Below are 23,172 nucleotides of genomic sequence, written 5' to 3' on the forward strand. Positions count from 1 at the left end.
CCTCTCAATTTCCAATTCTTTGCCACCACAAAAAGAGCTGCTATGAATATTTTTTTACGTGTGGGTCCTTTTCCCATTTGTTTGATCTCTTTGGGATATAGCCCCAGAAGTGCTATTGCTGGATCAAAGGGTATGCATATTTTTGTAGCCCTTTGGGCATCTGAAGCAGGATTCATACTCGGGCCTTCCTGACTCCAAGTTCAGCCTAGCTGCCCACATTTCCAATCTGCTGCCAAATCTTATTTCTGTTGCCATAATCTCCTTCCCATAGGCCATTCCACACGGCCCCAAAACTAGTTCAGGCTCTTACCACCTTCTGCTTTGTGCTATTGTAGTAATAATTGGGCGCTGCATCAAGTCTCTTCTGACCCTCTTCCGGAGAGTTGCCCACGTGCTTTTCCTAAAGCACAGGTCCTCTCGTAGCACCCCACTATTTGATAAACTCCAGTGGCTCCCCATTATCTCTGGTATCAGAGGTATATGAACCTTGGTATTTATACTTCACACTCTGGCCCTTTCTTCTTACACATTACTCCCCTCTGCACACTCTGGTCCAGCTCCATTTGCTGTTGCTTACTTGTGATGTTCTGTTTTCTGTCTGTCTATCTCTTCTCTCTGTTTCTCATGCCTATGCTTTCTGTCATCATGCCATGTCTTAGAATTCCTGGCTTCCTGTAAGATTTAGCTCAGGTACTACTTCCTGTGGGATGCCTTTCTTTGTCTCTCCAAAGTTGCTAAAGCCCCTCCGTGGATGATAATCTTGTATGCACTGATTTATGTACACGTTGTCTCTCCCATTAGAATATTAGCTTCTTGGGGCAGCTAGATGGCGCAGTGGATAGAGCTCTGGCCTTGAAGTCAGGAAGATATGAGTTCAAATCCAGTCTCAGACACATGACACTTACTAGCTGTGTGACCCTGGGGCAAGTCACTTAACCCCAATTGCCTCACCAAAAAGAAAAAAAAAAAGAAAGGAAAAAAAAGAATATTAGGTTTTTGTATTTTTGTATTCCTAGCGCTTAGTACTGTGCCTAGGATGTGGTAAATGTTTAAAAAATGCTTGTTGATTGAGTAAAAAAGCTTTGAGAGTTCTCTGTTTAGAGATCAACAAATCCGTGAGAGTGATGGAGATTGCCAAGGGAAATGGCATATCTACAGAGAATGTATATAGAAGACTGAGCCTTGGCACAAATTGGTTTTTAGGGCCAAGAGGTAACCGATGATTTGGCAGTAGAGGCTGAGAAGGAATAGTCAGCTAGACAGAAGAAAACCAAGAGAGAGCAGTGGGTATGGCTGAAGCCAAGGGAGGGAAAATTTGTAGGTGGAATGTTGGGTTGACATTAGTAACAGCGTAAAGGTTAAGAAAGACAAGGACTGAGAAGAGGCTGTCAGAATGAGCATTTAAGAACTAATTTTGAAGGCTAAGTTTCCAGGAAGATCCAGTTGTAACTTAGGGGTGCTAACTCTCTGGCTGGTGGTCTTTCTCCTACACTGTGTGTGCTGTTTTTCATAGGAATCCACTGTCGTAAGGTAATGACCCCTTGCCCAGAGGTCTCCTCGGCCATCTCATTGTGGCGTGGAGGTGAGCTGGAGTGTCTTGGAACCCTACTGTAACCTACCGGGTCCTACTAAGCTGGACAGGCTTGGCCATAGGCCCCTGAAATGGTACAGCTACAATCTGAGGAACAGCTGAAGTTTGGAGGAGCTTATCAGTCACTAGTTTAACTGAAGGCTGACAGATTTTTCTGTCACATTTCAGTCACATTTTCAGATTTTTCAGTCACATTAAATCCCAGACTCCATTTATGAAGCCATGGACGAATTTGCGAATACCTAAAGGAAGTCCATGAGCAATGTTCCCCAGGAAACTCAAGATCCTATCAAGATCTCACTGGATCCTACCATTCCCTCAAGCTCTCATCTCTTCTCCCTTTCTCAGCCTTGAAAAAGATGCTACTTCGGGGCAGCTAGGTGACGCAGTGGATAGAGCACCGGCCCTGGATTCAGGAGGACCTGAGTTCAAATGTGGCCTCAGACACATAACACTTACTAGCTGTGTGACCCTGGGCAAGTCACTTAACCCCATTGCCTAGCCAAAAAACAAAAAGAAAGAAAGGAAGAAGATGCTACCTCCACTCCCTTCACTTACTAAACCTCAGCCCTTTGCAGGCCAGCCTCCAGTATCACTCAACTCAGCCTGCTCTCTCCAAAGCTACCTGTGATCTCAGCAGAAGGTCATTAGCAGTGTCCTAATGCGACTAATCTGTAGGACTCGAACTTGTGTTCTGGGGCTTTTTACAGTGTGTACTTTAAAAAGAAGTCCAAGTCCCATATTTTAGTTGCCAGTATTTTTCTTTATGAACCCTCTGTTTGCCACAGATACTATGTGTGCCCTCCTCACGTGCTGTGTCCAGCATTAGGAACCAAATGGAAAGATAAACAGTGTCCAGGCAATTTGGGAATGCTGCCTGGCCAGCTGCTGGGTGATTAGATGCTGCAGTGGCCACAGACATGCTCCTAGAGGCTCTTGTTTAGATCAGAGTTCCTTGAGTTGGTCGTCTACGGGCCTTGGGCTACTGTGCCGTGGCCCTGGCAAGGCCTCGAGGGAATAAAGACTCTTAAGAGAGCAACAGAGAACCGGGGCTGAGCACAGAGACAGCTGCTGCCCTGGGCTTCGTGGCTGTAACGTAGGCTGGCTGGCTTCGTTCCTCTGATTCCCAGCTTGGTCTCCCTTTTCCTCTTTTCCATCTTTTGCTTTCTAGTCAGTCTTCCTCTCTGGCTGAGCTTGATGAGGCCTTAAGACATCACTCTCTTGGTGGGTATGTTGATAGCATGTTGCTGTCCTTTGAACTGGTCTTGCTTGTTAGTTCAGGTAATAAAAACCTAGTAGGTTTGTCTTGCCCAGTTTATAGTCAGATGAGATGCTCTTTCTTCCTCTTAGTCTGTGGGCCCGGATGCTACGTAGTTGTAGACCTCTTTTGAAAAAAAATGCTGTAAAGGTTTGGGTTGTGGTTTTTTTTTTAGTTTTTTAAAAAGAAATACACAATAACTTTAACAAGATAGTAACAATTTTGCTGTGTTTGTGACCCTTTTCACACTTTTTTCTTTGCATTTTAAAAATATTTTGTTAATTCTCCCTCCTCCCCGTCCCCCCCAGTGATCACAGATCACAGCCCCTTGCCCTCATCTCCAGGGGCCCTCCCTTGTAACGAACACGGTGGCCGTGTCTGAGAAGGCATGTCTGGTTTCTGCCTCCCTTGGTCCATTACCTGCCTCTCTGTCAAGGAGGGGAAGTTCTGACTGGTCCCAGCTTTAGTCAGAGTTCTAAAGTTTTTCTGACTTGTTCTCGCTATTCACTGTGTAAATCCTTCCCCTGGTTTATAGCCATTCATGGAAGTCTTTTTCTGTTTCTCAGAAGCTGACCTTTTTGTCACTTCTTATGGCAGCCCAAGTTTCCCTTACATTGACAAGCCGCTCCCCTTTCACATATCATATTATGTGTGTCCAAAAAGATGTTTGTATAGTTTCTCACCACTCAAGAATGGCCTTTCACCAAATGCTTCATTGGAAAATTCTAGTGAAAAAGAAGACGCTATATGCTGCAATAGGTAGAAAGCTGAGCCTGGTGTCAGGAATCCAGCCTCACACATTTATTAGCCTCACACTGCTTTGGTCTTCTACTGGTTTCCTTTGTTTGGATTAGTGGGACAGAAGAGCTACAGAACGGGTCTGACTGCTCCTGAAATATCTCAAATGAGAATTTGGGGAGCCCTTTCATTCATTCATTGTTTGGGGTCAGAAAGTTTGGGGGTAGGGTGGGATTGAATGAGGGAGGGTGAAAAAGTTCCTGCCCTCAAGGGCCTTACTTTGTACTGGGGATTCAATCTATATGCAAATAATACAAAATATTTTTGGTTGTTTTTGTGAAGTCATTTTTCAGTTATGTCCTACTCTTTGTGACCCCATTTGGAGTTTTCTTGGTAAAGATACTGGAATAGTTTGTCATTTTCCTTCTCCATCTCATTTTACATATGAGGAAACTGAGGCAAATGGGGGTAAGTGACTTGTCTGGGGTCACATGGCTAATAAGTGTCTGAGGCCAAATTTGAACTTGGGAAGAAGAGTCTTCCTCTTTCCAGGCCTGGTACTCTGTCCACTGCGCCATATAGCAGGCACTTAACCTCTATTTGCCTTCATCCACTGGAGAGGAAAATGGCAAACTGCTCCAGTACCTTTGTCAAGAAAACCCCATGGACAGTGTGGTCCACAGGTCGCAGAGATCCGGGCGTGACTGAACAACAACATAATATATGATCTTGTGATATGTTACTGTGATTTCCTTGTTAGTATTTTATTTAAAATTTTTACATTATTGTTCATCAAGGAAATTGGTCTATAGTTATCCTTCTCTGTTTTGATTCTTCATGATTTAGGTATCAAGACCCATATTTGTGTCATAGAAAAAGTATAGTAGGACCCCTTTACCTCTTTTTTTCTAACAGTTTATATAGTATTAGAATTAATTGTTCTTTAAATGTTTGGTAGAATTTACTTATAAATCCAACTGGTCCTGGGTTTGGGTTTTTGTTTTTATCCCTTAGGGAGTTCACTTACAGCTTGTTCAATTTCTTTTAATAAGATAATATTATTTAGGGGCAGCTAAGTGGCTTAGTGAATAGAGCACTGGCCCTGAAGTCAGGAGGACCTGAGTTCAAATTTGACCTCAGACCAAACACTTGACACTTACTAGCTGTGTGACCCTGGGCAAGTCACTTAACCCCAATTGCCTAAAAATAAAAAATAAAAAAATTTTAAAAAAGGTAATATCATTTAAATATCCTACTTCCTATTCTGTTAATCTAGGCAATTTATATTTTTGTAAATATTCGTCTAATTCATTTAGATTGACAATTTTATTGGCGCATAGTAGAGCAAAATACTCCTAAAATTCCTTTTGTTTCATATTCATTAGTTATGAATTTACTTTTTTCATTTTTGATACTGGTAATTTTGTTTACTTCTTTTTAAAAAAACCATTAAATTAACTAATGGTTTATTTATTTTTTTGTTCCCCTCGACCCCAGTTTTATTTATTAGTTCAATGTTTTTTTTTTTTAAACTTGCTAGTTTTTCAGTCTTTCCTTTGATATTAAGGATTTCTAAGTTGGTGTTTTGGCGGCTATGTGGCGCAGTGGACAAAGTGCCCCATTGGCAGTCAGGAAGACGTGAGTTCAAATGTGGCCTCAGACATTTACTAGCTCTGTGTGACCCTTGGCAAGTCACTTAACCTTGTTTGACTCAGTTTCCTCATCTGTAAAATGAGCTGGAGAAGGAAATTGCAAACCACTCCAGTATCTGTGCCAAAAAAACAACAAAAACCCCCAAATGGTGTCACAAAGAGTTGAACGTGACTGAAACAACTCAACAAAGTTTGGTGTTTAATTGGGAGTTTTAAATTTATAGGTTTTCTATTTATTTTAGTTGCATGCCCCATATGTTGATCTGTTCTTTCTTTCTTATATTGATATAAGTGTGTAGTGATATAAATTTCCCTGTTATTTAGTTTCCAATTTATTTTTAATCTTTTCTTCAAGGGCTCCATATTAAATGCAGTTTTTATTCTATTATGGCCAGCAAGGTATAAGTTTAATATTTCTGCTTTCCCATATTTGTGAGGTTTTTAACGTCCTAACACATGGTCAATTTTTGTGACGATGGCATACGTGCCTTAGAAATAGGCATATTCCTTTCTAGTTACTTTCAGTACTCTCCAGAAAGCTGTAATATTTGACTTTTCTAAAATTTCTTAGCTTCTTGTTTATTTTGTGTTTGGCATCTTCTAGGCTTCAGAGGTGTCAATTGAGCTTCCCCACTGTTATACTTTTACTGTCCGTTTTCTCCTGTATCTCATTTAACTTTTCCTTTAAGAAATTACATACTCTGCCATTTAGTGCATATATATTTAGTATTGATTACTTCATTGTCTGTTGCACTTTTTTAGCAAAATATGGTTTCTGTTTAACCCTGTTTAACTATTGTGGTTTTTTTTCTTTGTCTGCAATCATGATCTCTATTCCTACCTTTTTTACTTAAGCTGAAGCATAATAGATTCTTCTCCAGCCCCTTATTTTAACTTTGTGTGTATCCATCTGTTTCAAGTGTGTTTCTTGTAAATAGTGTGAATTCTGGTTTCTAATCCATTCTGCTATCCTGTTCCATTTTATGAATGAGTTCATGCCATTCACTTTCACATGATTGCTAAGTGTACAATTCTTTCCGTCCTGTTTTCTTATACTTTTCTTGATGTTTTTTACCTTCTCCCCTCTTTAACAGTCTCTTTTGGGTCTGGCTACTTCCTCTTTTAATTTACCCTCCCTCTTATTATCGCTTCAGTCCTTTTCAACCTTTTTCCTTTTCCTGTTGTTTCCTTGCTGGGTAAAATGTACCTAACTCTGTGCAAGTGTATACTTCACTCCTTTAGTCAGTTTGAGTGAAAGTGACGGTGATGACTTAGATTCGGTTCCTTTCTCTTTCTCCGTCACCTTGACTGCCCCTTCCCTAGCAATTTTCCCCCCAAATAGTGAATTCTTCCCCCAGGAACTGGGGTCTTTGGGTTTCTCAAACACTATGCTGTTATGTGTATTTGCTTCCCTATGTTGTGTACGTAATCTTTCCCGCTGATCAGCAACCCCTCCCCCCACCCCCCAGACTGAATCATTTTAATGATTATTGCTTTGTAGTATAGTTTGAGATCTGGCATTGACAGACCTCCCTTCTTTCCCAATTTTAAAAATTATTATCCTTGAGATTCTTGACCTTTTGTTCCTCTTTATGAATTTCATCCTTTTCCTAGAATATAAAATATTCTTTTGGGAGTTTGATACAGCAAACAAGCAACTTAATTTGGTAGTATCATCATTTCTATTGTATTGGCTTGACCTACCCAAGAGGGATATTTCTCCAATTATTTAAGTCTGTATTTCTAATTCTTTTTTTTTTTGTGCAAGGTAATGGGGTGAAGTGACTTGCCCAGGGTCACACAGCTAATAAATGTCCAGTGTCTGAGTCCAGATTTGAACTCAGGTCTTCCCGAATCCAGGGCTGGTGCTCTATCCACTGCGCCACCTAGCTGCCCCTTGTTCTTTCTTCTTTGCCCCTGTGGAGTATGGAGAAACAAACTGCTATTTTAGAATTCAGTATCAATAATGGAGATATGTCCTAGGTGTTCATGGTCTTTCAGAGATAGTGTCCTCTTCCTATGGGCCAAAGTGAAATCATTCCCTCTTCCTCTTTTCCCTAAGCAGTTTATCACTGAAGCTCCTCTTTTACATTGAAACGCTCACTGGGAGGGTCCAGCCTATTAGTTTACATTTTTTTTTAAGGCATTGGTGTGAAGTGACTTGCCCAGGGTCACACAGGTAGTAGATTTGAACTCAGGTCCTCCGGACTTCAGGGCCGGTGCTCTATCTGCTGAGCCACCGAGCTGCCCCCAGTTTACATTTTTGTGTGTGAATAATACTGATTTGGCCGCCAGAGCCAGCTGGGTGGCTAGTGGATAGAACGCTGGTCCTAGAGTTAGGAAAACCTTAGTTTAAAGCTCTTGGCACAGTGCCAGGCACATAGGAAGCCCTGTATAAGTGCTTATTCCTCCCCCCTCCCCCCAACTCTTCTGACAGGGCCTCTCTGGGGGAACGAGTTTGGATTGGGGAAGGAGTAGAGAGGGAGGTCACTTTGGAGCCTGAGTGGGGTGGGGCTTTGGACAGCCAGAAGGCTGCATGAGCACACTGGCCTCCTCTGCAGTAGGGAAGAGGCCCCAAACACAGATAACCTGTCTGACAGGTTTGGATAGGGCCGGCTGCACTCAGATGCCTTTGTATCCTGTCTTTGGCCCAAGTCTGACATGAGGTTGTGCAGGTAGGTTGCTGAGGCCTATTGTTATCCGTCATTTTCTTTTAAGGCTTGTTACTTCTTGTCAAGATTTAGTTAATTGGAGCTTTTCTGTAGCTTTATTCTATCATTTCACATCCGGGCCTCTCTGTAACATTGTCCCTATACTTAATGCAGTATTATTAAAAATATTAAGGGCCCTAGCAAACCTGTGTCAGAACCTGGACTTTCACATAGACCATTGATCTTCTCTGCCTTTTGTTTTTTTTGCAGCTCAGTGCTATAATGATTCATAAATGCAAGTTTATAGGTTAGTAGAACTAATAGTAATAGTATAATGTAGTGCACATTTATTAGTTAACACTAAGGTAAGTGTTTAGACTGTGACTTCTTAATTTCATGTTGCTTCATGAAGTGTTTTAATGTTGTAATTACTTATAAAATGAGGTTTCTATGGTAACTGGCTCTGGCAAGCTCCTTTGATTGGCTGCACATCCTCTTCCTGGTTAGATTGGGCAGTACAGGAAGTCGGCCTGCTTCCCACCAAACTCAGGCGGGCTAGGAGCCTGATAGGTCTTTCATCAGGAAAGGCCTTATGGGTTGTGATTGTAAGTGATGACCTGCTGGCTCAGTGGGGTGGAGTTGTCCCTGCTGCATGCCTTTGTTTTGCTTCCCATTTGGTCTGATAACTTCCACAATTAGGATGGCCTCTCAGCTTTGCAGGTACGGTATACTTAATAGTCCGGAGCGAGCTGTGGAGTGGGTTTTTTCTGTGGGTGGTAGGCCTGCTGGGCCACTTTCTGGAAGCGATGGGTGAGACAAGTGGAAGAATGGAAAGTACAGCCCCGTACTCTGCCCCTAGCTCTGTGCTGGGAACCATGGCAGTTGTGCTGAGGACCTTGAGGGCCACAGATGCTGACTTCCTGGAACTGGTCCCTATCAACTAAACGCCTTAGAATTGAAAGAAACTGGAAGTGCAACCATGCATTGCCTCCTCAGGGCTTGTGAAAGAGAAGCCTGGCAGGTTTTTTCTTATACTTGGAGCACAGTGGGGCTGGCAGGCTAGATGTGCAGGTTATCTTCTTCCCAGCATTGGGATTTCTATGATACTTTGCCCTGCTACAAGCCAGCATGGCTAATAGCTGGGCTCATGATTTACATACTTGATTACAAATTCAAATATAAACATAAAAAAACCCATTGAACATACTTTATAATTGCTTACTTTAAAAAAAGTGAATTTTAACATCCCAAATGGGAAAATAATAACAGTTTAGTTATTACTCTCTGTTCCCTCCAGCTTTCTTTGCCCATTTAATCCCTATTTGTACATGTGTTTTTCCTTTTATGTAGTCATCAGTCTTTGTATGGTTCTCCCAGTTTTACTTAATTTACTTTAGTGGATAGGCAGCCTTGGAACCAGGAAGACTAGGGTTCAAATTATGCCTCTCACATACTAGCCACGGGTCTCTGGGCAGGTCACTTAATTTTCCCAGTGCCTCAGGCATGTTTTTGAAAATAGAAGTTGCAGAGAAGGGTACAATTTGTACTGGCACAAGCTGTTTTTTCATCTTGAATCCTTTTTATTGATGCAATCACAGATCATTCAGGGCCCTGTTCCTTTCCAGATTTTTCTGTGTTCTCATAGTTGCTATTCTTTTTTTAAAAATTTATTATTTTACTTTTCCCCAGTTACATGTAAAAACAATTTTTAACATTTGTTTTTAAAACTTTGAGTTCCAAATTCTCTCCCCTCCTCCCCTTCCCCCCACATGGAGAAGGCAAGCAATTCGAAATAGGTTGTAGTCATGCAAAACATTTCCATATTAGTCATATAGTGAAAGAAAACGTAGACCAAAACCAAAAAAATCCTCGAGAAAAATAAAGGGGCAGCTAGGTGGCACAGTGGATAGAGCACCAGCCCTGGAGTCAGGAGTCCCTGAGTTCAAATCCATCCTCAGACACTTGACACTAGCTGTATAACCCTGGGCAAGTCACTAAACCCTGTTGCCTAGCAAAAAAAAAAATAAAAAAAGAGAAAAGTAAAAATAAAAAAAAAGTATGTTTTAATCTGTATTCAGACACCATCAGTTCTTTCTCTGGGGATGGACAGCATTTTTCATCGTAAGTCCTTCAGAATTGTTATGGATCATTGTATTGCTAAGAGCTAAGTCATTCACAGCTGATCATCCTATAATGTTACTTTGTACACAGTACCTTTCACTTTGTTTTTTTATTTTATTTTATTTTATTCATTTATTTTTTAGTACCTTTCACTTTGCATCAACTCATGTAAGTCTTTCCAGGTTTTTCTGACAGCATTCTGCTCATCATTTCTTACAGCACACTAGTATTCCATCATAATCACATGCCACAACTTGTTCAGCCATTTCCCAATTGATGGACATCCTCTCAATTTCCTATTCTTTGCCACCAGCTGCTGTAAATAGTTTTGTGCATATATATCCTTTTCCTTTTTGTTTTTTATCTGTTTTGGGATACACACCTAGTAGTGGTGTTGCTAGGTCAAAGGGTATGCATGGTTTTATAGCCCTTTGGGCATAGTTTCAAATTGCTCTACAGAGTGGTTGAATCAGTTCACAGTTCCACCAATAGCGCATTAATGTCTCCTTTTTCCCACATCCCCTCTAACATTTGTCATTTTCGTTTTCTGTCCTGTTAGCCAATCTAATAGGTATGAGGTAGTACCTCAGAATTGTTTTAGTTTGCCTTTCTCCAATCAATAGTGAGTTGGAGCATTGTTTCATATAGCTATAGATAGCTTTGATTATTTCATCTGAAAACTGTTCATATCTTTTGATCATTTAGCAATTGGGGAATGGCTCTTACTTTTATAAATTTGACTAGTTCTCTACATGTTTGAGAAATGAGGTCTTTATCATAGAAACTTGCTTCAAAACTTTTTTCACAGTTATGATTGCTAGATGTATTTCCCTCCATCCTGTTCCTTTCCCTGCTCCCCGTTTATTCTATTCTCTCTTCTTTCACCCTGTCCCTCCTCAAAAGTGTTTTACATTACTACCCCTCCCTTAATCTGCCCTCCCTTCTATCACCATCCACTTTCTCTTATCCCCTTCCTCTTCTACTTTCCTGGAGGATAAGATAGATTTCTATACCCAATTGAGTGTGTATGTTATTCCCTCTTTGAGCCAATTCTGATGAGAGTGAGGATCACTTGTTCTGCCTCACATCCCCCCCTCTTCCTCTCCCCTGTAAAAGCTTTTTCTTGCCTCTTTTATGTGAGATAATTTACACCATTCTACCTCTCCCTTTCCCTTTCCCAGTACATTCCTCTCTCATCCCTTAATTTATTTTTTTTTTAGATATCATCCCTTCATATTCAAGTCACACCTGTGCCCTCTGTCTATGTATACTCCTAACTGTCCTAATAATGAGAAAGGTCTTATGAATTATAAGTCATCTTCCCATGTAGGAATGTAAACAGCTTATCCTTATTGAGTCCCATGTGATTTCCATTTCCTGTTTACCCTTTTATGCTTCTCTTGGGTCTTGTATCTGAAAGTCAGATTTTCTATTCAGCTCTGGTCTTTTCAGCAGGAATGCTTGAAAGTCCTCTGTTTCACCAAATCTCCACTTCTCCCCCCTAAAGCATTATACTCAGTTTTGCTGGATATGTGATTCTTGGTTGTAATCCTAGCTCCTTTGCCCTCTGGAATAGCATATTCCATCCAAGCCCTCTGATCCTTTAATGTAGAAGCTGCTAAATCTTGTGTTATCCTGACTGTGGTTCTACAATTATAGTTGCTATTCTTTATCAAGTTATCTTTTATTTTGATATTCCATGGATGATTCACCCATTTTCCCAATTGCTGAACGTGTATCTTCTTCTGACTTAAGAAAAAATTACAATATGATAGCGATCATCAAATATTTGAAGGGCTGATGTGGGGAAGACAAATTAGACATGCTGTTTTTGGCTTCCAGTAATGAGCAGAAGTTCAGAGGCAGATCTGAAAATGATAGAATTAAGAAACTTCAAAATGAGAGCTGCCAAAATGTGGCTGGGGCTGCTGCTGGAGGGTGGGAGCTGCCCCTCGTCAGAAGGGACTTTTGTTTGGCTAGGGGTTGGGTCGGTGGCTTCTGAGGTCCTTTCTCACGTGAACATTCTGTGAAATAGTGCTCCTCCAGCACTCCCTCTGGACTCTTTCTCCCAACCACTGTTTGTCTGCACTGTCTGGGTTCGGGCTGGGGGTGAGGCTTGCCAGAGGGCAGTTGTCTACTTTTCCCCTCAGCCTTCTGTCATCTCACAGTATGTGGTTGGGTTTCTTTTCACAGTTTGCTTCAAGTCTAACATCCTCAGTTATGACCCTGAGGGGTGAGATTTCTTACTTCTTATTTTTTTTTTTGACTAGGCAATGGGGTTAAGTGACTTGCCCTGCGTCACACAGCTAGGGTCAAGTGTCTGAGGCCAGATTTGAACTCAGGTCCTCCCGACTCCAGGGCTGGTGCTCTATCCACTGCGCCACCTTGATGCCCAAGGGGTGAGATTTCTAATACAAACTCAGCCTCGATGCTCCCCTCCAGTATAAATGAAGCATCAGTTAGCTTTTCTGAGGGGATATTTACCCAGGAATCTAGCAAGGACACTAGATTAAAAAAACTCCCTCTAAAATGGAGGGCTAAGAGTGCCTTTCTTCTCTACTAAAGTTGCTTTGGGTCTGGTGTTGCTGATGGATGCAGAGCTCCCTTGCTCATCAGCACGTTCCATGGTTGATGGGTCTGCCCTCGGCCGGGCTGATCCTTGGAGCCCACTCCTGCCAGACTTGGCTGTTGCTGCTGCTGGCCCTGGTTTGCCCAGGGGACTTCTGCTGGAACTCACAAGGCAGTGACCCGTTTTATTCTGTCTTTGGATACTTATTCACCCAAGATCAGGAAGAATAAACACAAAAGAAGCAGGTGTCACGTGCTCAGGGACACATGCTCAGGGACACATGCTATAATTACTTAGGGTCCAGGTGCCTTTGATTCTTTACCTTGTATCATACAATAGCTTGTCCGAGTTTACTGCTAGGTTCAGCTTTGGAACAAAAGGTGCTCCTGGAGTTATTTAGTTATGAAGTACCTTCTGCAGTTCTCACAGTGATCAACAGGTGGTTGAGCTGCAGAACCAGTAGGTGAGGGGAATCCCCTGAGGCAGATGTTTTGTGGCGTACTAGGGCAGAAGGGACAAATACTTCACTTTGCCAGGGGGCCCTAACGTTCCCAAGTATAGCCTGAACCAGATTGAAATGTAATTGGGAAATATTTAACAAAAGAAATACAGTAAAACATAAATAGTGTTAATGATGGCCACTGTTTCTATTTGAGTTTCATATGGTTACTCCAGGGAATTTAATTCATTATTATTACTCTCATCCAGTGACTTAAGGGATTATTGGTAGGTTTCAATTTGTGTTCTGTGTAGCTGTTCCTGCTAGAAAATAAGTATTGAATATTTGCCTTACCTGGTTGAATACTTTTGACAGCCACGCCCCATCCCAATTTTTCCAGTCTGCTCCGCAGCTAAATGGGGATTGGAATTAGAGCACCTAGTATCCTGGCCTTTGTGTTATCCCCTGAGCACTCCTTGAGTGTTCCTCTGTCAGAGTCTTGGTTAACAGTATTTCCTTATCAAGAATGAGGTCTCCCTTTCTCTTCAGTCCTATTCCTAATTTTTCCAGGCCAGTTTATGTCATTTTTTCAGGATTCTCCCCCCACCCCCCAGCCCAAGGTAGCCCATCCCTCCATTATAAGGTTTTCAGTAGAATCTTAGATTTGTAGAATGGCTGGAGATCATCTCTCTCTCTCTCTCTCTCTCTCTCTCTCTCTCTCTCTCTCTCTCCTCTCTCTCTCCTCTCCTCTCTCTCTCCTCTCCTCCCTCTCTCCCTCCTCCTCTCTCCTCCCTCCTCCTCTCTCCCTCTCTCTCTCCCTCTCTCCCTCCCTCCCCCAGGCTCTGGAAAGTACCATAACTTAAGGTGACCCAGGAAGTTAGGAACAGAGTCAGGATCCAAATCTCTTTGTTCTTACTCCGCTGCTATGTAGCTTCTCTTATTGTTTTATCTTATCTTATCTTTATGGCACTTCTGGCCAGGGTTCTGGACTTCCTTGCATTGTTACTATATTGTCCATGCATTGTTAGTCCGGGGAGGGGAGGAACTGTATTTGAATGAGGAACTGAACATCTACTTTCTTTCTTGAATTCAATGAATCATAATTTGGCTTTCTGGCTGTAGTATTTATTGTCTCATTGAATGTAAAGACTTATTGGACCTGTTCATTTTCCATACAGCTTTGTGGGTGGGTGTTTTTCTGGTTGCCTGCTCTGTTGGGGTCATTGCTTAGGCCCCATGAGAAGTATAACCAGACCTTCCTGCCTCCAAGAAATAGGGAACCCTGAAAAGATTCTCTGTAGAAGAGGTAGTTTTTAGCTAGCGTGTAAGACTCCAAATCTGTACCTGTACCTTCCTCTTCTAACAGTTGTTTTAGCTGCTGCTGCTGTAAAGAGGAAACAAAACAAAACAGAAAGCCCCAGCCCACTCCTGGTTGCCATGGATCTCACCCAGCAGTGTTTTAATTTTAGTGCTGACATTTTTATGTCAGAATCAGAAATATTGGCTGTGCTCCTAGTCAGCTCCCTGTTCGTGCTCTTGCTTAAGGGGGCAGGACTACAGGGTCCCCCCCCCCCCTTCTAGCTGTTGTTGCTGGTGGTAAAGTCTCCTCTGATGATTTTCAGGTTAGAGCTTCCTCTATAGCATATAGGCAGTAGGCCCACTTTGAAGTCATCTAGGCCGGTGCTTTGGACGTGGAATGGGTGTTGGATCCATGCTTTCATTGGTATGAGGGGCTTCTGGGAAGGAGACTCCTTTGGCCAGTGCAGGTCTGAACCTCCTTTGCAACTCAACTCCCAGAAGAGGCCCTGAAAAGCTGTGTGACTTGCCCAGAGGTGGGACCTGTATCTCCAGGCTTTTCTGACTCCTGAAGCTAGTTTCCTGTTCTTTATCTCTAGTTGCCCAGAGCATAAAATGGTGCTTTAAAATGTTTGTTTATTGAATTGGTGTGGGGAAACTGCATTGGACTTGGAGTTAGGAGATTTGAATTCTTGCATTTCCTAATTGTGCCACTTTTGGCAAAGGACAGAATCTGTTTGCTTATCCATAAGAAGGGCTGCCAGATAATAATACTTACTCTTGCATTTGTGAAGAAAGTGCTTTGTAAGCCTTAAAACATTGTAGAAATATTGAATGAAACAATTGGAAAGTAAGTGATATAAAAAGTATTCATTGTGTGGTCTAGACGGTACGAGACATGAAGGTTCAGAGAGGAGAGGGGATGGATGAGTGTGGGTTGGAGTCATCAGGCAGTGTTTCACAGGCTCACTTGCTTTCGGAAAGATAATTTTAGTTGGAATCCATCCATTCTTCTTTGTCTAAAAACGTGCCTTGACTGAGCAGTTACCAAACCTTTAGAGAGGAGGGAAAAGAGTAGCACATACATGGAATCAAACTTGGGGTGTGTTTATTGGAGTAAATGTTACAGGGCCATATATTGGGAACGAAAAGGAATTTAAATAGTCACTTGGGCTACCTCCTTGGTTTAATTTTATTTTAAAAATTCCTTTTCTCAATGTCCTTTTTCCTTACCTTAGTCATTTATACCATCTTCCCCTGCCCCCTTGCCCATGAATTCTTTCCTGTATGTAACAAGGAAAAACAATTGAGCAAAAGCAGTGGTGCAATGGCCCCTTCTGACAACGGACACAGGCGTCCAGCCTCCACGTTTCCCAGCTCAGTGCCAAAAGGGAGGCATTTCTCCTTGTCTGGTCTGTGGACCAGTGCTGGCTGTTCAGTTATTCAGACTTCTCTTTACATTGTTGTCATCATTTTGTATGTTGTGTGTTTTGGTCCTGCTTTGTTTATACGTCAGTTCACACGAGTCTACAACTTGCACTACACGCCGGTACAACACGTGATGTTGACTAAAGCATCCTGTTTCATTCACTCTTGGGCCCTAGCTGGTCCAGCCATTCTCCTCTTTGTTTCTAGTTCTTGGCTGTCACCAAATGTGCTGCTGTTCATGTTCTGGTATATAGTAGATCTTTTCTTCTGACTTTGACTTCTGTGGGGTATATGCCAGTAGTGTACCCAAGATTTTTGTACTCGGTTTTATAACCAAAGTTATGTGACTTGTCCAGGGTCAAGTAACTGAACAGAAGTGGGGTGTGAGTTCACCTTATTTGATTCCAAATTAAGCATTCCTTATAGCACTATGGGCAGGTCTGCATAGCCTACTCAGTGAAGCTCCAGTAGCATCCACGGCTTTCTTGTAGCCCAAGGAATTGGGCCCCCAGCGTGTCCAAAGCTTACTTTTAGTAAGCCGGTGTGGTGGCAGTTGTCGGGTCATATATAGGGAAGTTGGGGTGGAGGAGAAACTGCAAGGTCTGGGTGACGATGCTGAGTAGGGTCAGGATGAGGCGGGGGGGAGCGCTGTGTGGGCATGCCTGGGTGGGGTATCGTGGAAGGCTGATTAGAGCAATCCAAGTATAACCCTTTGGAGAAACAGGCAGAGATGATGATCATTCCAGCTTTGTGACTGGGAAGGAAGCTAACCAAATGAAATATTTAGCAGGAAATTGCCAGGCTATGATGATTTTGCCCAAGGTATGGTAAGCAGTGATTTCCAAGTGGGAATTTTGGAATTCTAGGGATGAGATCGGGCTTCCACCCTGCTGACCATCCATTGAGTGGTTTTGGCCAGATCATAGGATCAGAGTGTTGGAGCCGGAAGGGACCCTGGAGATGATCTATCTAAGTGCCTCATCTTACCAATGAGGAAACTGAAGCCTCGGGAGGTAAAGTGACTTGTGCCTAAGGTCACCCAGGGAGTACACATTCAAGGCAGGATTTGAACACGGGTCCTTTGACTCCAGAGCCAGTGCCTTGTCTGTTCTTTCCTCCCCGATACTTTTTAGCAGAGGTTGGTGAGAGATCTTCATTTCCCCAACCTTCAGGGCTTGCCAACTTTAAACTCTCCCATCAAGAAGTGACTTGCTTCTCCCTTCTTTGAAAGGGAAGCTGCCCCAAGGGGCCTGGGGTTAAGGAAGAGAGCCAAGAATTTTGAGCAGCCATCCCCATTGGTGTTAAAGTAGAGGCTTTGACCTGCTGTGGGTGGAATCTCAGAGGGGCTGAACTATCACTGACTTGCTTCCAGTTTTGAAAGTCAGGGCTGCCTGAGCTTGGGGTTGCTGATCTCTAAGGGGATGATGCCATTGCTTCAGGTTATTTCAGGACTAATTGAGTTGTACTTTGTCATGCTTGGGTAAAATGTTGGCATGCCCTTGCAGCTTTAGATCTATGACCCCAGACTCAGACTTTGAAATATGCCTTTGCCATCAGGCCATGGGTATACATTGCAGCACTCCTGGAAGGCTGAGGATGGAGGCTCTCCCTCAGTTAGGGGAAACTGTCCCTTTTCAGTCTGCACTGCTCCCTCCTGTGGGCAGAAAAGGAACAGCAGCCATCAGTCTGAGGCCTCTCAGTCTGTCCTTTTTTACCAGCTTTGTTAAACTGGGGAGGCACTCACCTGTTGTTAATATTTCCTTTTCCTCCTTCTAGGAATGGAGTTACCGCTGTTTTTTCTGTTTTGCTTTTGGCACCTGGAGCTTCCTGACGTTCTGTGTGCCTGGAGCTTATTTCTAATGTCTAAGCCCTATCTGAGATTTTACTTGTGCTTTGTTCTGCCCACAGGATCATGCGGCCAGATGACGCCAACATTGCAGGCAACGTCCATGGAGGGACGATTCTGAAAATGATTGAAGAGGCTGGGGCTATTATCAGTACCCGACACTGTAACAGCCAGAAAGGAGTAAGTATTTGGTGGGTCACCTACCTCTAGGCACTGCCAGGTACCCGTGGAAAAGCCTGAGCCCTCAGGTACATTACTGTCATCCCCAATCAGAAAACAAGTTTCAATGTAATGTCTCTGGCACTGGCCTTTTCCTTTTTTCCTAGCCTCTTGGGGTCTTCCGCAAGCCCTGTCCACTGTTAGGAGGCCTTTGGCAGCTTCCTTTGAAGCAGGAGGCACTTGGCCTCAGTGAAACTGTGGTGGGGAAGAAGCTCTGTTCTTAGAAGAAAATGGAAGAGAAATCAAAAGAATAGTGAATGAAGTTCATTATCCAAGTCACTTTGGAGCAGGGAATTCTTATCCTGGGGTGTCTGAACTTGTCTTAAAAAAACCCTCACAGTATTTCAATATAATTGGTTTCCTTTTCAATCTTCTGTTTTTGATTTTATGTATTTAAAAAGAAGTATTCTGAGAAGGGGCCCATAAGCTGTCAAAGGGGCTCATGACACAGCAACATCAAAAAGGTTCTGAACCCCTCTTTTTGAGTACCTGGAGCCATGTTTGCCATTACTGTTAATAAGGAGAGCTATGTGACTCTTGGATGCTCTGGGGATTCTAGTTGTGTGTGTGTGTGTATGCAGAAAATATATACACATATAAAATATATATACAGACAGTTCTTACTTCACTTAAATTCTCATTAACAAATTTGACTTTATATAAAAAATCCTGAAAGAAATATGCATTCCCAAAAAATTACAAAAACTGCTTATGCAAAGCAAACGTTGTATGATAAGACGAGTAAATGGTGGGGGGAAGCTGAGAAGCATCTCTAAGTCAGTTCCTTTGTGTCTGCAGACAGTGAGTTATGCTATGTTAAATAGTGATCCTCATATTTTCACCATGGCTGGCAGCAGACGTGTTCTTGAGGGGAAAAGTGAACCATTTTGTAAGCATAAGTGAATAGATAAAAAGAAGTAGAAAATATGAAAGAGGCAAAACTTGTCATCGATAACACATGAACTTAGTCTTCTAACTATGGACACCATAGTGAAGAATGCTGCCCAGGTAGGGGAGCATGGAAAAGGCAGCGTTTGCATGAAGTCGACTTATCTGTTGAAACAAACAGAAGGTGCTATTCTACAGATGAGAAACTATTGACTATTTGGATAGAAGCCCAAACTTAGAAGAATATTCCTTTAAACTTGATGACAATTCAAGCCAAATCTCAAAGCCTCTTTGAAGATTTAAAGTTTAAGTACCTTGAAGGAACACAGGCATTTATAGCAAGCGGTTTTTGGTTTGCATGATTTCAAAGTCATGCAGGATTTCATAATGTGCAAGTGTTAGGAGAGGCTGTTTAGTGCAGATATTGAAGCAGCGAAGTTCCCAGAGTTGCTGCAAAAAATAATAGATGAAGGTCCCTACTTGCTTGAACAAATCTTTAATGTAGATGAAACCAGCCTATTTTATCAAAGAGTGCCATCTCATCCACGTCTTGGTGGAGGAGCAAAGTGTGCCTGGGCGTAAGGCTTCTGAAGAAAGAGTTCCTCTTCTGCTTGGAGGGAATGCATCTGGGACTTGAAAATTAAAACCTGTTCTCATGCACCACTCAGAAAATCCTAGAGCATTGAGGGGAATCAGCCAGGCACCCCCTACCTGGGCATTATTTCGCTAACCCTAAGGCATGACTGACCCTGTTTGAACAATGGTTTATTCACTGCTTCTTCCAAAAATGGAGAAGTTTAGTAATGATAATCGTATTCCTTTCAAGATTCTACTTATTTTAGATAATGTCCCAGATCACTCCCCCTGCCCTCAATCTGGAAAATTTTAATGAAAAGCTAAAAGTAGGGACAGCTAGGTGGCTCAGTGGATAGAGCACCAGCCCTGGATTCAGGAGGTCCTGAGTTCAAATCCGGCCTCAGACACATAACACTTACTAGCTGTGTGACCTTGGGGCAAGTCACTTAACCCCATTGCCTAGTCTAAAAAAAAAAAAAAGAAAAGCTAAAAGTGGTTACCCTAACACTACCTCATTAGTATAACCTATCGATCAGGGAGTGATTGTGAATTTGAAGGTATTATTAATGCACTACATTTGCCTAGGCAATTGCAGCTTTGGATGCAGATAAGGACTTGACCTTGAGAGATTTCTGGAAGTCCTATAATATTTAGCATGCAATCTGAAATATTGTTAATATAACAGAAACATGTATGAAAAGTTTGGAAAAAAGTGTGCTTATAGATTAGACAAAGATGAAACAGTTGAAGTGAGTAACAAGATTATAAAATGAGCATAAGAATTGGAGCTAGAAGTGGATGAGGATGATGTGGAGTTGATTGAATCTCCTGGAGAAGAGCTGTTGCCTGAGGATCTGATTGGGCTGCTAGCGGAAAGATGCCAAAGAAGAAGGGGAACCTTGGAATCCGAGGTCAAACCAAAAAGGCTCACAACAAAACAGTTGGCAGAAGCATTTCATCATTTGAGTAAATTTTTACTTGTATTGAAAAGATGGATCCAAATACTTCAAGATTTTTAAGTTCAAAGACTAGTTGAGGGTAATATTGTTTGCTATCATTGTCGTGCATGGGCAGCTAGGTGTCGAAGTAGATAGTGCTGGGCCTGGAGTGAGGAAGACTCATCACTTAACTAGCTGTGTGACCCTGGACAAGTCACCTAACTCTGTTTGCCTCAGTTTCCTCATCTGTAAAATGAGCTAGAGAAGGAAATGGCAAACCGCTCTAGTATCTTTGCTCAGAAAACCCCAGTGGGGTCATGAAGAGTTGGTCATGATTAAAATGGCTGAACAACTCCTCACATATATGGGATAAAAAAAAAAGGAGACCCACTCTCTTGATAGCTTCAGAACAAAAGTTGCATAGTCAACCACTAGTGTGAAGGCAGGGTGCAGTGGTTGGGGAAGGGGCTGTCTACTGCACACCTATGTTAACTTTACTGTACAGTACTGTGCATGCTTTATCATTAACTTTACCTTTCATTTCCTAATTCTTTTTATTATCATGGTACAGTGTTTGATATGTCTACATTTTAGTATATTTTATGACTTGCATAAAGGTATTATTTTGTGTATGCCTTTGTTATATAGGCTGAGTGAAGTTGATGGTTAAGGGCAGATTTGCATTATGTACAACTCGTTTTATATAGAGGTCTGCAAAACTGTCCACTTAGGTAAAGTGAGAACTGTCTACATACAGAAAGCCAAAATCTGCACTCTTGAGGAGCTACAAACTGCCTGTGAAAGAGCCCCCTGAAGATGGTGAATGTCAGCCGGAAGGACCCTTCCTTAGGCTAAATAGGTGCCATGGAGTGAGGTGTGGCCTTTGAGCCTTAGGACTGTGGGGCTTGTTGCCAGAATCAGAGAGAGTGTAGATTGCCTCCTCTCCTGGCTCACCTGCAACTGTTCTCTTGGACTTATTGGATTGGAATCCAGTACTTGTGTGTTGGAAAACTTTAGCTGGACTGCCTTGGTGTTGAAAGCATTGTCTTCTGGGGAGAACAGAGAGTGTCATTTAAGGCAACCACAGCCAGAAGTTTACCAGTCAGTTCATCTCAACAAACATGTGTTAAGTGCCTGCTGTGTGCAAGGCACTAGGTTTAGTGCTAGGGATACAGAGATAATTAAAGCAGTCTTAGTCCTCAAAGAATTTATATTCCCAGACATGATAAGAATTTCACAGTGTGATCACAAACAAGAAACTACAAGGTCTATGCCAAATAACATAAAAGAATTTCAAGAGGTATGGGGCACTAATGCCCTTGTGTAGGGAGAGGTGCTAGAGGTGTGTTTTGAAGGAAACTAGGGATTCAAAGAGGCAGAAGTGAGGAGGGCCGCATCCCAGCTGTGGAGGCCCTGTTCAGACACACAGGAGAGCAGCCCTCATGGATGAGGGTCAGCGAGGATACTAGTTTGACAGGAACAAAGAGTATATGAAGGACTTTAATTGGAAATAAGACTGGAAAGGTTGGGGCAGCCAGGCTGAAGGATTTGCTATTTTATGCTGGCAATAGGGAGCCACTGAATGTGTTTAAGTGGGGAGCACAGAGTCGGCTCGGTATTGTAGGAATGTCAGTTTGGCAGTGCTGTAGTGGATGGATTGGAGAGGGGACAGGAATGGGAGCAGGAAAAGTCGGTTGGGTCAGAAGACAAAAGAGGGAGCATGAGAAGTCAGGAAAGTAGAATGGCCAAGACTTGAAAGCTAATCTGCCTTAACGGGTGAGGAACAGGGAAAGGTCAAGGGTGACCCTAAAGTTGTACCCGTGATTTGAGAGGATGGTGCAAGCCGTGCAGTGTACTTCCCAAGCACAGCCTGTGACCTGCCGGTGAGTAGCCCCCTTCCCTCTGATAGCCCCCAGACCCCACTTCTTGTTAGCTGGGTTTCCTCTGCTTTGAGGTGACTCCTCTTCTAGGAGAGGTCGGCTTGAGGAGAGTGCCCCACCTCCTGCCCCTGTGGCTCTGCTCCAGAAACAGCTTTCTTGAACCTTTCTTTGGGCTTTAGACATCTTGGTCTATGTGCCCCTACTGCTTCCCATCACTGGCCAGAGCTCTAGTGACCTCATTCTCTGCTTCCTTGGATTAGTGTTGTCTCAGGGCCATGTGATTTCTTCCTCTGAAGTTTAGCTTAGAGGAAACAAGAATTCTTAAACAATTCTTTACTATAGTAATTAAATTAGGCAACTTGTGTATAAAAAAAATCTAATAAGTGCTAACCCATGTACTTACTCCAAATGCTGGCTTTTGGATCTGGAAAAGACTCACCTCTTTCATTAAAAAAAAAACCCCAAAACTTTTAATTTATTTTATTTTTTCAACTAAGATGCATTTGTTTTCTTTCCCTTCATTCTTCCCCTTTCCCAAGAAAAGGAAACCCAAACCCTTGTAACAAATATGTATAACCAGGGAAACCAAATTCCCAATTAGACATGCCCAAAAAAGTCCTAGCCTGCATCTTTAATCCATCACCTTTTTATCCTGAGGTGGATATTACGCTTCCTCATCTGTCCTCTGGAAGTATGCTTGCTCATCAGAGTTCTTAAGTGTTTCAAAGTTGTTTGTCTTTATAGCTCATTTCTTACCTAACTGTTGTTAGCAGATAATTAGATAACAAGCATTTATTAAGCACTTACTACGTACTAGGCACTTTACAAATATCTCACATCAACCCTGAGAGGTAGTGCTGTTATGATCTTCATTTTACAGATGGGGAAACTGAGGCATACAGCAGTTAAATGGCTTGCCTAGCATAACAAAGCTAGAAAGTGTCCAACGCCAGATCTGAACTCAGGTCTTCCTGATTTCAAGTCCAGCTCACTATCCACTGTGCCATATGGTTGACTGTACATATGTATATAAATATGTTTTTACACATTAGCAAACATCTATTGGATTTTAAAGTTTTTCT

At 42.4% G+C, this 23,172-nt stretch overlaps 1 protein-coding gene across 8 annotated transcripts in view; it reads left to right on the forward strand.

Moving 5' to 3' along the window:
- ACOT7 (acyl-CoA thioesterase 7) overlaps positions 1–23,172 on the forward strand; it is a 169,046-nt gene that overhangs the window by 17,804 nt on the left and 128,070 nt on the right. For 4 of the 8 annotated variants that reach the window (XM_078145728.1, XM_020975056.2, XM_020975063.2 and 1 more), the window contains exon 2: positions 17,652–17,769. In XM_078145728.1, the coding sequence (XP_078001854.1) occupies positions 17,652–17,769 (118 nt within the window). Of the gene's footprint in view, positions 1–7,790; positions 7,915–8,404; positions 8,611–14,769; positions 14,852–17,651; positions 17,770–23,172 lie in introns of those variants that run through there. The other 4 variants (XM_020975094.2, XM_020975079.2, XM_020975088.2 and 1 more) reach the window with 4 other exon arrangements.

Source organism: Phascolarctos cinereus, unplaced genomic scaffold, assembly GCF_003287225.1.
Source record: "Phascolarctos cinereus isolate Bilbo 61053 unplaced genomic scaffold, phaCin_HiC Scaffold_726;HRSCAF=1367, whole genome shotgun sequence".
Taxonomy (NCBI): Eukaryota; Metazoa; Chordata; class Mammalia; order Diprotodontia; family Phascolarctidae; genus Phascolarctos; species Phascolarctos cinereus.